At 38.6% G+C, this 13407-nt stretch overlaps 1 protein-coding gene across 1 annotated transcript; it reads left to right on the forward strand.

The window, feature by feature from the left end:
* The first annotated feature begins 818 nt into the window (after nt 1-818).
* LOC122046113 (probable mediator of RNA polymerase II transcription subunit 26b) lies at nt 819-3889 on the forward strand. The gene is made up of 10 exons (XM_042606647.1): nt 819-971; nt 1050-1589; nt 1749-1817; nt 1921-2003; nt 2374-2426; nt 2497-2612; nt 2725-2752; nt 2850-3265; nt 3357-3447; nt 3532-3889. The coding sequence occupies exons 2-10, from the start codon at nt 1182-1184 to the stop codon at nt 3651-3653; spliced, it is 1386 nt and encodes a 461-aa protein (XP_042462581.1). The 5' UTR covers nt 819-971; nt 1050-1181; the 3' UTR covers nt 3654-3889.
* Nucleotides 3890-13407: the final 9518 nt, after the last annotated feature.

Consider the following 13407-nt stretch of genomic DNA (forward strand, 5'->3'; position numbering starts at 1 on the left):
TTAAATTAAAGTATCAACATAGAGGATGTTTTCTATTGATAAAATATTTTTTAAAAATATTAAATTTCGTGAACATTATTATTATTTTGCAAGGTATATAATAATAATAATAGTAATAATAATAATAATAATAATTTTTTATAAAAAACATAAATTATATTCCAAAATTGCTATCCTTTAATTGTCCGACGAATAACTACATTTATTAGTTCAAATATATGGTAAGTTTTTACTATATCTCACGTTAGAAAGTTCATTATTTTGTAATATTAAACAGATAGTTTTTGTAACTTTATATAATAATATCATTTTTCCATTAAATTATTTTATAATATAAATAAAAATATCAGTGACTGAAAATTGGAAAGAGTAAAATGCTAAGAATTTTAAAATTATAAATATTCTATAGATCTGTTCCACTAACACCACATCTCGGCCGTCCATTTAACCGAGTCAACGACGGCGACCCTTCGCCGTTGCCTCGTCACTTCGTCTTCCCGTCTACACTTGTTATTTTACTGGAAATGATTAATCCTCACGAATCCAATCCGTCGACGAGTCCGATCGAAATCTACGATCGCGATCCTGGGCGATGCGAGTATTCGTAACCGTCTTGCGTATATAGATCGATCAAAAACACGGTTTTTGTTATTTTAATCTGCAATTTTTTTTTAAAGGAGGAAGGCAAGCAAGGATTAGGTCCTTTCCCTTCCTCCAATCCCCCTCTCGCTTTCCTCCTATTTGCGGGCGAGAAAAGGGAAATCATTATTGCGGTTTAAGGCGAGGAAGAACATTGAACCAAAAGGCATCTCTTCTGACAAATTTTCCTACTCATTTGCTTTTGAATCTTCTCTTCATTTTCTTTGGATTTTTTTTTTCTTTTTTGGAAAAAAAAAGTTCTTTTGGATGTTTGTGCGGAGCGTAGAGGAGACGGCGTTTTTGTTTTGGGGCAAAAAGTTGGAATTTTGCAGGTTTTTAAGTCGTCTGTTATCGCCAAAAAGATTTACTTGCTTCTGCTCTTGGAATGAAATTGGTTGAATTTGTTGCAGAAATCGCTCCGGTCGGCAGAGCATTCATCGATCGTGATTTGATCTTTCCTCCGGTTTGGTTCCTGTTTACGTTCATCGATCGTGATTTCTCCCTGTGTGGTTCGCTCGCTGGCGCCGGCGCCCCTTTCCTCCATGTCGGGATCGCTCGAGTACTGGCGCAAGTTCTTCCGCAGCTGCGAGGGCGATATCTTCGAGGTGGTGGAGCACGCCGTCATGGTGGCGGCGTCGGACTACCCCGACGAGTTCCGGAGCCGAAGGGATCAGTTGGCGGAGAAGCTCTTCACCGCCCTGCTGCCGCCCCGGTGCTTCGGTTGCGGAGACGCTGCCGGCGGGGAGGAAGGCGACGGCAGCGTAAAGATGGATGATGTGGGAAAACAAACCAACAACGACGACGACAACGGGCCCGAGGACCTGAACAGGATCGTCAGCAACTACAGCTACGACGAGGCAGAGGCGCTCACGGAGGAGATCGAAGAGGCCAACGAGATAGTCACGGAGGTCTCGAGGATAAAGGAGATCCTTGCCAACTATCAAGATGAGGTCTGTTCCTCTCTCTTCTCTCAGAACCTCCATTTCCTGTATGCCTTCGATGTTCCACGTATATTGTTCGATACATTGTCTAGCTAGTTATCAGAATTGTGAACAAGGCTTATCGATAATCTTTGCTACTCCATGAGTTAACTTTTCATTTTTGTGCAGTCTGATAATGTGTTATTCGAATCCTTGAGGAGGTTGCAGCTGATGGAGCTTTCTGTAGAAGTACTTATGGTGAGGAATAGAAGTATCATTCTTTTAGAGTTTTCTTGATTGTTGCTTTCTTTAGTGATGCATGGTGTGTTCTTAATCCTGAATCCATCTATTTTGGTCCTAGGCGACAGCGATTGGGAGGGCAGTAAGTGGTGTTCGAAAACACAACTCGAAGCAAGTTCGCCATCTTGCACGAACACTTATTGAGTAAGTTTCTCCTTATGTATAAGTTTATTTTGAAGCTAGAAAGAAAATGCACTAGGGTGTTTGATCTTTGATTCATCACGGAATACTCTTACATAGACACTCTGATCCAACACCTCTATTGATCATGTGTAGGACTTTTTAGAAATAGCAGAATCCGACAATAAAATCGACATTCTTGTCGTTACTCGTATTATATTTGGTTTTTGGTAGATCCCTTAATCAATATTGCTATCTGAATGTACTTATCCTAATATACCGATCGAATTAATTACTTCATTTATGCATGATGGGATATTTACTAATTTTTCTATCAACTTTGTCGGCTTATAGTACATTAATAAGCATGCCTAACCATCTTCTGTTGCCGTAGCGGTTGGAAACTTTTGGCTGATGAATGGGCAAGTGCTACAGCTAACATTCCAGGTAAATAATCGCTTACTTTCTTGCTCATAATGATTTCTTTTATTTGTCGTTACGATGTAATTATTTGCAGATAATTCTCCGGATTCGATAAATCTTCCTATGGAAGATGAGGAAGGTCTCCCTTTCCCTCCATTAGATGAGGGAGCTCTATTAGCAACCCAAACAGCTCCTATGCATCTGTCTGAGGTACAAACCAATAAATATTTTGGTTAATAGTAATTGTTTGATCGATCGATAGGATGTGGAAATGAACTAACTTGTTTCTATTTCCTGTCCTGCTGTGCTGTTGGATTTGAAGTTCTTTGATGAAATGGATGAGGATGGAAGTGTGTAACTTCGCTTTTCCCTGCTCTTTTTTTTTTATTATTATTAGTCTATGTTTCATATGTGGATGAGCAATCAATCGACTTGAAAATTCTGCAGATTTCAGAAATATGGATGTTTTCAAAGGGAAGAGGGAAAATGATCGAAACATACAAATCAAAGATCCGGAGCAGAAACAGCAGCCCCCAAAGCAAGCAACCGTCTTCAAAGATAAAGGAGAGACAAGGCGGCAAGCACAAGCAGTTACAACCGAGTTAAAGGAAGATTCAAGCAGGCAAGAACCACGACGTTTATCTATTCCTGAAGCTAAAGGAGGAGTGAAGCAGCAACAATCGGTCGTCAAACAAGTTCGAGAAACATTTACTAGCCAGGCAAAGCAAAGAATGGCTGTTTCTGGCCCTGACAGACTGTCAAAGCTGGTCCCTGAGCAAAAAGCTGGCACTGAGTCGAAACTTAAACAGATTCATGGCAATTCCACACTTCGCAGGAAGTCGTCCTCTGTTGCTCCGCAAGACGTAAGTTTAATTTTTGCTGGTCTTTTGATGCATTCAGATAGCGTTGTGTTGGGAGTGTACCAAACTAGTAAGAAATTCATCTTGATGGCAGAAAACAAAGAACTCTGAGGATGCTCAGATACGAGCAAAGCTAGAAATCGCGAAGAGGAAGCTTCAAGAAGGCTACCAGCAAGCAGAAAATGGTTTGTTTCAATACTAGCGATCTCTCGATTAACGCTACATATGATTATCAAACTGATGGACAATTGGCATTCACCTATTTGCAGCGAAAAAACAACGAACGATACAAGTAATGGAGCTGCACGATCTACCAAAGAAGGTAGTCAGTAAGCCACCATTCGCGAAATCCAGAAACCAAGTCAGGAGTTGGGCAAATGGTCGGCGCTAGTCACTAACTTACTGCCATGACTCTTCTGTGTTCGTCACAGCAAAATTATCTGCAGGTGTCGACCGACTCCAATGCTCGAGCTCAACAGACAAAAAAATGAATATTTATTTCCCTTCGATTTATATTTTGTTATGATGGAGTCTCTAAAACACTGAGATGAGAAGGTGATCCAATGGTTCATAAAGTCATTGCTAAGAAACAAAACTTGGAAAGTATACATGTCTTCAAATGCTTCAGATCATTGTTTATTGGCAGATTACAACTGTGTATAAGGGCATAAACTAATTGCCAATCAGTTGATGATTTTTCTAATATCAAAAATGCAAAAAAAAAATCTCATTTTGTTGTTGATATTTGCAAATTACTTGGTTTATCAAGCTTCAGTTTAGATCTATTTACATTGTGTTCCTTGTAGTAGTCAGTAGTATATGTGCATTGTGCTCCTTGTAGTCAGTGGTATATGAACACTGATTTTATCAAGGAAAGTAGTATATGAACAAGTACTTTATTAAGGAAACAGTTTGTTGTATCTTTTTTAATATTCTTGTTTTTTGTTTTTTGTTTTTTTTTAAACATTTTCATTTTTTTTTTAATTTTTACCTAGAGAAGTTCATTTTATAATAATATAAAATAACCTTCACCTCACAAGCCTTTTATGTGATTTAGAAGGGAGGTGTGATATTAAAGGGAGATAAATCATGATTTCGTCTAGGTCTTTATATAAGGTTAGATAATTTATGATACATTTTGCACACGTTAAAAATTGACCACATAATCTATTACAATAATATTACACGCAAGTATCAATATATATAATAAACATTTTTATTTTAAAAAAAAAATCATAAAAAGTCTACTTTGAAGACAATTAATGAAAATAAATTTAAGAAAATTGTTCATGTATTAGTTTTAAATAAATTTCTATTTAGTCAAATGATTTATTTTTTAATAAAATCCGGTTTGGATTCGAAGTTTGAACCGGATCTTAAACCGGGGTAATATTGGATACCGAACCGGTGAAGTCGGCGGACGCTATCCAGTGTGCTGGTTTCAATTATTAGGATAGATTTGACGGTTTCCGTTGAGAATTCTTATTGGTTGACCAAAAAACGCGCGTGGACTTATCATTCGCCCATTGGCTGGTCAAATCTTGTTCAGTACTTGCCTTAGCAAATCAATTTTGAATCTTTTAATATTATTATTATTATTATTTTTATTTTTATAATTGATACTAAATATTCAATTTACACGTCCTTCCAAAATTTAAAATGCACTCACAATGAACGGTCTTAACAGTCCGGCATTTTTAAATTAATTATTTATTTAAAAAAATCATCTATTAATTTACTAAAATTGCAATTCGATCCTTAAGAGGTGCAAATTAAGAAGTGCCCAACCATGAACAATTACTCGGGGCGACTGAATCAAACTAACTTGTAAAGGCTAAATTTTATCAACCTATTAATTATTTTTTTTATTTTCTAAATAAAAAATAGCAATCCAACGAGAATTTTTTTTATTAAAAGTAGCTTTAGAACTCAACTTAAAGCCAATTTACAGAGATTAAAAAAAAAATGGTGGATGGCCCCCTACTAGCCGGTTCCATGGCCATCACAATTCACAAGAAGGTAATAAAGAGCACAATAATTAAACATATGATAAAAAAAATAACAATTTCTTCTAGACCAATACAAAAGAAATAAATTATGAATAACTACTAGTCATTAGTATAAATGGTCAAAATATAGAGGAGGGCGTGCTCATACATACCGAATTTTGACCCTAAGACCTCATATGACAACATCCTATACTTTAACCACTACATCGTTCCGAGGGAACGCACAATAATCAAATATGTTATGGGGCCTTAGGCAAGTGATGAACCCTTATTCATAATTGATCTCTGTCCATTATAGATAAAATAATTATATGCTGGTCATATGCAGCACACCCAGGGACAGATTATTCGTTAAATACAAAATGTCCATCAACAATTTTTTGCAAATACTGTTGTTGCTGAGTAAATCCTATTTACCTCTCTTTTAAATAATGGAGGTAACTAGAGGACCCATCAAGATGATCATCAGCCAAAATATGAAAATTACACTAGAAAAAAAAGGCAAACAGATATGATCCTGTCCAAAAATTATGAAGAAGGCTGGTTGAGGATATGACTTTTGGGTTGACTACTTGTAGACCTCGCTCCGCTTTGCAACATAAGAAACGTCGGTGTCGAGTCAGGAAAGGGGTTCCCGACGTTGGTCCTCCGATGCTCAAGTCAGTCATCGAAAAAATGAAGGGAAGTGGAGCAACAGTAAGCATAGGCGTGAATAGTGAATAACGTGTACCTTCGCCGGTGCATGGACCTCCCCTTTACATAGTGCCCCAGTGAGCGACGTGCATGCGCCTCAAGGCACAGACAAACTTCCCTAACCGTCCTATGAAATAACATGTCAGGAAAGTATTTCTAACACTATACCTTAACAGGACATGTAAATCACTGATGCGACAGTAGAAGCTTCCGTCGTACGATTTACCTGTTGATCATGCCTCGTTATTAGTAGCATTATCTCCCAAAGAGATAAAAAGAGATATAAAGGGGATCCCACTGTTTGGTCAAGTGGGAAAGCCGCTCGGTCGAGGATCCCTGCCTCGTCGACCTCAGCCGATCTTCTCCATAATCCTTTAGCCCAGTTGATTGTTTTCGCCGGACTAGACCAGCGCTTTGGTTACCTTAGTGTTCCTCCACTTCATGATGAGCATATGATATTCTGGCCGTAGTGCTCTTGGCTGCCCAGGTGTTCTGCTCAGACAAACCACTTGTTGATCGGACACTTCATGCCTAATCAGCAACTATAATAGACCTTCGCTCGATCACCTTTGGTGAGCCCATTGGTTCTCTGGCGTTGACCGCCTTGACTTTGACCTCCACGTTGACTAATATCTCTGTACTTCACCTGCACTTGGTGGGCCCCCTTTATCACTATATCACAAGTATTCCCCTCAAGTCTAGTTGAAGGAGGTTGTAACTCCGACTGACTGGACAGGTAGTGTCTTTAGAGACCTCCTGATCAGGCATTCCCTTTTCTTGAGTCTCCGATCGGCTTATATTATCTTCATAGTCGTTGTTTGACATTATCTTACCGACCTGAGTGTGTAGCTGCCGCTTGGATCTAACTTCACAAGCTTGGATTTTGAGACGATGCTCGGCTATTATATAGTCAGAGATTTGTGCCCATCGGGGTGGTTGGCAGTGACACTTAGCGATTTTTTTCACGTCTTGTCGCTTTCTTGGATGAGCGCCTTGAAATAGTCGCTAACGCCATCTCAATTTCTAGAAGACTGTGCAAATCTCCGATCATTATGGCCAGCACACCACCCATGCCTTTTAATTACATCCCATTAATGCGTCCCCGTAGCCAGCTGCCACGTGCCCCACTCTATGTCGCCGCACGCTTGATGTGACAAGTAGATATCCGCTGATGATGTGACAGGCGCCTTTTCAAATTCCACAGCCAAATCTTGTCCTCGCTTTTCATAACCCTTGATCGGACAGCCCAGAGCGGTTGTCCCCTAGGTTTATGAACCTTTCTTCACTGTCGTATATCATCTGCACCGTATTTCCTCTCCGTCTGTTGGTTAGTCCTAGGAAAACGTACCGGTTTCACTGTACAAAATTTTTTATACAAGTGTCAAACCTTTCCTTAAATAACATATTGTGTTCTTTAGAAGTTAAATTAGGAATCACAGACGGAACTTAACATCATTGATTCCAAATTTAACTTATCTATTCTTAATGATTTAGATTTGAATCGCAAACGGAACTTAACACTATTGATTCAAATATACCTAAGTTATTAATTCCATAAATATTAATTTCCAAAATTGACTTCCAGGACTGCATGGCGAGGCACATGGCCTTCTTGGATATGGGAGCAACCACCACCGCCAAGGCAAAGCCTTTTAAAGAAAGCTAATATTTAATTTCCTTAAATAACTCTAGGTTAACAAAAAAGAACAATCGAAACACAAATTCGAAAAAGAAGAAAACACAAACTCAAAAAATAAATTCGAAAAACTAGATCTAATTGCCTCTTGTATTTAGAATTCTCACAAAGAAAATAACTAGTATGATGCGGAAGAAAACTACTAGTTATACATTCTCTTTGTAAGCTAATGACCTCGAGATCTTCTGCCGTATTCCTCGCCTCGCCTTGGACGTCGTGTGGGTGACGATCCTCCAAGATGAACACCACCCAAAAGCTTCCTCCTCTTCTTCTAAAATCCGGCCACCACCACCACCAAGGAGAAGAGAGAAAAAGGGAAAAGAGAAGGGAGAGAGGGGCCGACCACTTGAGATCTCCAAGCAAAAGAATAAGAGTTGTGTCTCATGAAGCCCCCTCATCCCTTCTTTTATATTACTTGCCCAATGCAAATAAGGAAATTTTTTTTACAAAAAATAAAATCATCCAAGAGTTTTTTCCTTTTCCCTTTTAATTTTTCCTTTTCTTTCCTCTTGATTGAATCAATCATCAATTTTGATTGATGATGATTTTATTTATTTTAATTATGGCCGACCCCTTGCTTAGGCACTAAGCAAGGTGGCCGGCCACCTCATCAAGAGAAAAGGAAATATATTTTTAAAAATTTTACAAGAAGAAATCCTCTTATAAAATTTACAAGCTCTCTTTCCTAAAGTAGAAGTTAAAAAAAGAAAGTTCTAAATTAAAATCATGTTTTAAAATTTAAAACTTCTTTTATAAAATTTCCTTTTTTAACATGATGATAGAAAATTTTAATTTTAAAACTTATCTTCCTTTTTTTTCTTAAACTATGAGGATGGTTAAAAAAGAAAAGTTTTAAAACTTTTAAAACTCTCTATTAAAACATGTGGCCAAATTCAAATAAGGAAAGTTTTTAAAATTAAAATATCTCTTTTAAAACTTATAGTTTTCTACAAAGAGAAAATTTTAAAAATTCAAAAATAACCCTCCTTGTTTGAATATTGTGGCCGACCCCTTTATGCTTGGTCACCAAGCAAAGGGTCGGCCCCTATAGGAGAGGATGTGGCCGGCCCTTGCTTGGTCACCAAGCATTGGACCGGCCCACTTCTTGGACACCAAGAATAGCCTTACATTTGGATGGACTTGAGGCTATAATGAGGCTACGACAGGGACCTAGAGGAGTAATTGGTTTTGGCCTTCCGATGAGCTTGAGTATCCCGTGTTCGCCCCGAACACACAACTCAAGTTCATCGATAATAACTCATTCCACTAGAGAGTTATTATCGCACTACCGCACCAATCCCAAATTACATTATGAGCTCCTTCTTATCATGAGTGTGTTAGTCTCCCTGTGTTTAAGATTACGAACGTCCACTAATTAAGTAAGTTACTGACAACTCACTTAATTAATATATAGCTCCAAGAGTAGTACCATTCAACTTCATTGTCATGTCAGACTAAGTCCACCTGCAGGGTTTAACATGACAATCCTTATGAGCTCCTCTTGGGGGCATTCTCAACCTAGATAACTAGGACATAGATTCCTTCTATAATCAACAACACACACTATAAGTAATATTATTTTCCAACTTATCGGACATATTGATTTATCGAGCTAAACCTCACCCTTTGATAAGTCAAAGAAATAAACATTAAATATATGTGTTTGTTATTATATTAGGATTAAGAGCACACACTTCCATAATAACTGAGGTCTAATTCTTTTATAAAGTCAGTAAAAAAAGAACTTACCTAAAATGATCCTACTCAAAACACTTGGAGTGTATCAGTGTAATTTATTAGTTAAGATAAACTAATACTTAATTACATTACGACTACTTCAACGGTTTGTTCCTTTCCATCTTAGTCGTGAGCAACTGTTTATAATTTATAAAGAACCGACAACATGATCTTCTGTGTGTGACACCACACACCATGTTGTCTAATATATAAATTAATTGAACAAATTACATTTAACAAATAAATGTAGATATTGACCACTGTGATTCTTTATTTCTAAATAAATGTTTATACAAAAGCTAGGCTTTTAGTATACACTCTAACACCGTCGTGCAAGCTCTTCGTCGCCCTCCTTCTTCATCACCTTTCATCGTCGGTATTTCGCAGTAAGCTCTTTCTTCTCCTCTCCATTTGCTCCTTGTTTGACTGTCAACCTCCAATTTCTGTTTCTTGCTATTTTCCATGGTCGCCACTTCTCATCCTCCACCACCAATCGTTGAACTATAGTATACATCCATCGAGTCCGACTTTAACGACGACAAGATAATGCAAATGCGAATGTCCTACCACATTTATGATGACAAACAGATAATTATTCCAACTGCACATGCCCGACCACATATGCCGTCGAATGGCTGCCTTACTTCTTTTAAGGATTAGTTTTTAACCGGTCTGCATTTCCCGATCCACCCTTTTTTTCTCAGCTATCTGTAGATACTTCCACATTTCCTTACCTCAGTTAGTGTCGAACTCCTTCGGGCTCCTATGTGGGGTAGTAGTCTTATTCCGCCTATATGGTATTCCGCTCGTCCCTCGTGTCTTCCATTATTTCTATTACCCCAAACTTTTTGGGGCAGGGACCTTTTTGCTACAGGCCCGAGTGGGCTCTTTGTTCTTTGAGAAGATGTCTACTTCTAACAAACACTAGAATGAACATTACTTTTATGTTCGCCTTCCCAAGCGGTCATCCTTCCCGACCGACTGGCAGATGGAGCTTATGAGGCTTCCCGCTCTGCGCAAGTATCGCTGGGAGCCGACTTATCTAGAGGTTGCCGCTCACCTTGCCAGTCAGAAATATCATATACACAAGATGCTACACGAAGGCGTTCTATACATTTTTGGACTAAGTCCCTATCGCTCAAAGTTGTCTGGCTCGTTAGGTAAACTATTTCTTCCTCTATCGCTTTAAAATCTAACTGATTTTACTTTCATTTTTGCAACCAAAGTCATATTGAAGTCCCTGATGAGCGGTAAGAGCAAACTTCCCGCAGCTGAGATCAACTCTCGCGGTGCCGTCGAACTGGAAGGTCGCGCCAACGGGATCTTTTGGGCTAAGTGATCTGCCACTCGGGGGACTTCCGCAGGAGCCTTGATGAACCTCTTGTAAGATATATTCAACGCCCTCTGATCTGACACACTTGAGCAACGGCCTTGAGAAAACTCTTTTATATAACTTATCCCCGATCAAGGTGAACCGCCTGGCTCTCATTTTTAATAAGCGGGTTTCCTGCTAATCGGCTGATGTGATGCCTGATCAGAGGAACTCTATCAGTGGTATCCTCTAATTTCTCGTGAAGGTTATTCCATCCATTCTATTGATGTGTGCCACAATGAGACCTGTTCGACCGACTGATCTATTACAATCGGTGATAACGAATTGGCTAACTTAGCCAGCTCGTCAGTGGTTTGGTTGTCCGATTGGGGGATCTTTTGGATAACCACTTCTTGAAAATCGACCTTCAACTTTTCGAAAACTTTGGCGTATAGCTTGAGCTGGGAGTTACTTATCTCGAAGGTGCCTAATAGTTACTGCGACGCCAATTAAAATTTGAGTGGATGAGGACTCTTGTGGCTCCTACATGCCGAGCTACCTACAAGCCGACTATTAGGGCCTCATATTCGGCTTCATTGTTTGTAGCTCAATAATTCAGTCGTACAGACAATTGCATCCTATCTTCCCTAGGCGATATCAAGAGGATGCTGATCCCACTTTCTTGCCGGGTGGATGAACCATCTATATAGATCTTTCAAGTCGCATCTGGCTCAACATTCTGGGCCTCGGTAACAAAATTAGCTAAGACATGTGCTTTGATCGCCGTTTGTAATTGATATTATATGTCAAACTCGCTCAACTCGGTGGTCCATTTGATCAATCATCCAGATGCATCTGGGTTAAGGATGACTCTTCCCAGTGCACTGTTGGTCATCACCACGATCGGATGTGATAGAAAATATGGCCAGAGTCTCCGAGCGATGAGTACTAGCGCGTATGCCAATTTTTCGAGACTAGTGTAGTGAAATTCTGCTTCTTTTAATATATGACTTAGAAAATATACAGGCTGTTGCTCAGTGCGATTTTACCGCACCAACGCTGAGCCAACCACATGCTCTGTGGATGACAAATAAATCTAGAGCGGCTCATCGGCGTTGGGTTTCAATAATACAGGTAAGGAAGTAAGGTACTCCTTGAGCTCCTCCAGTGCTTTGTCGCACTCCACGCCCCACTGGAACTTCACTATATGGCGCAGTATCTTGATAAACTGGTGACTCTGGTCGGACGATCTGGAGATGAATCTTGATAGTGCGGTGATCCGTCGGGTCAGCCGTTGAGCCTCCTTCAAGTTATGGATGGGGGCATTTGTTGGTTGGTCCTAGGAAGATCGTACCGGTTCCACTGTACAAAAATTTGTACAAGTGTCGAACCTTTCCTAACAACCTATTGTGTTCTTTAAAAATTAAATTCAGAATCGCAAACGGAACTTAACATTATTTATTCCAAATTTAACTTATCTGTTCTTAATGGTTTAGACTTGAATCGCAAACGGAACTTAACATTATTGATCCAAATCCACCCATGTTATAAATTCAATTAAATATCAATTTCGGAAATTGGCTCCCAAGTCAAACATGGCGAGGCACATGACCTTCTTGTGTATTGAAACATCCACCACTACCTCGACAAAGCCTCTTAACGAAATTCAATATTTAATTTCCTAAAATAACATTAGGTTTAACTAAAAAGAACAATTGAATCACAAGATCGAAAAAATAAAATAAAATAAACACAACTTCGAATATCTAATCCGAAAATCTAGAATCATATGCCTCTTGTGTTTGGAATTCATACAAAGAAAAACTAGCATGATGCGGAAAATAATTACTAGTTATACCTTTCTTTGTATGTAACAAACCTCTTGATCTTCTACTGTATTCCTCTTTTTATCTCGGACGTTGTGTGGGCAACGATCTACCAAGATGAGAACCACCCAAGCCCTTCTTTCTTCTTCACCAAGTTTCGGCCACCAAGACTCCTCCAAGGATGTAGAGGTTCGGCCACCACCACAAAACTCCAAGGGATGCAAGAAACAAAGTCTTCTTTCTCTCCTTCTTCTCCTAGCTAGAATCGGCCACCAACAAGAGCTCCAAGAGAGGGATGAAACCAGCCACTAAGGAAGAAAAGAAGAGGAGAAGAAGAAGCTCTAGGGCCGGCCACCACCAAGGAAGAGAGGGAGGAAAATAGAATAGAGTTGTCAGCCATGAAGGCACCCCTACCCCCTCTTTTATAATCCTTGGTCTTGGCAAATAAGAAAAATTTAAATAAAAACTTCCTTATTACTTTGTCATGAAAAAGAAAATTTAATTAATTAAAACCAATTTCTTTTTCTTAACTCAAGTGGTCGGCCACCTCATAGCTCCTAAGCAAGGAAAGTTTTAACACAAAATTAAAACTTCCTAATTTGTTTTCGAAAATTTTAAAATAAAAATTTCTCTAATAATTTTTCCTTTCATGGTTGGTTATAAAAGGAATTTTATAAATTAAAATTTCTCTATTAAAACATGTTGATGATTTCCAAAAAGGAAAGTTATTTTTAAAATTAAAATCTCCTTACAATCTACAAATAAGGAAAGATATCAAATATTTTCTTAATCTTTTGTAGAAACTTATAAAAGGAAATATTTAATTTTAAACTCTCTTTTTAAATCATGAACATGGTTACAAAAAAGGAAAG

Source organism: Zingiber officinale, chromosome 2B (assembly GCF_018446385.1).
Source record: "Zingiber officinale cultivar Zhangliang chromosome 2B, Zo_v1.1, whole genome shotgun sequence".
NCBI classification, from domain to species: Eukaryota; Viridiplantae; Streptophyta; class Magnoliopsida; order Zingiberales; family Zingiberaceae; genus Zingiber; species Zingiber officinale.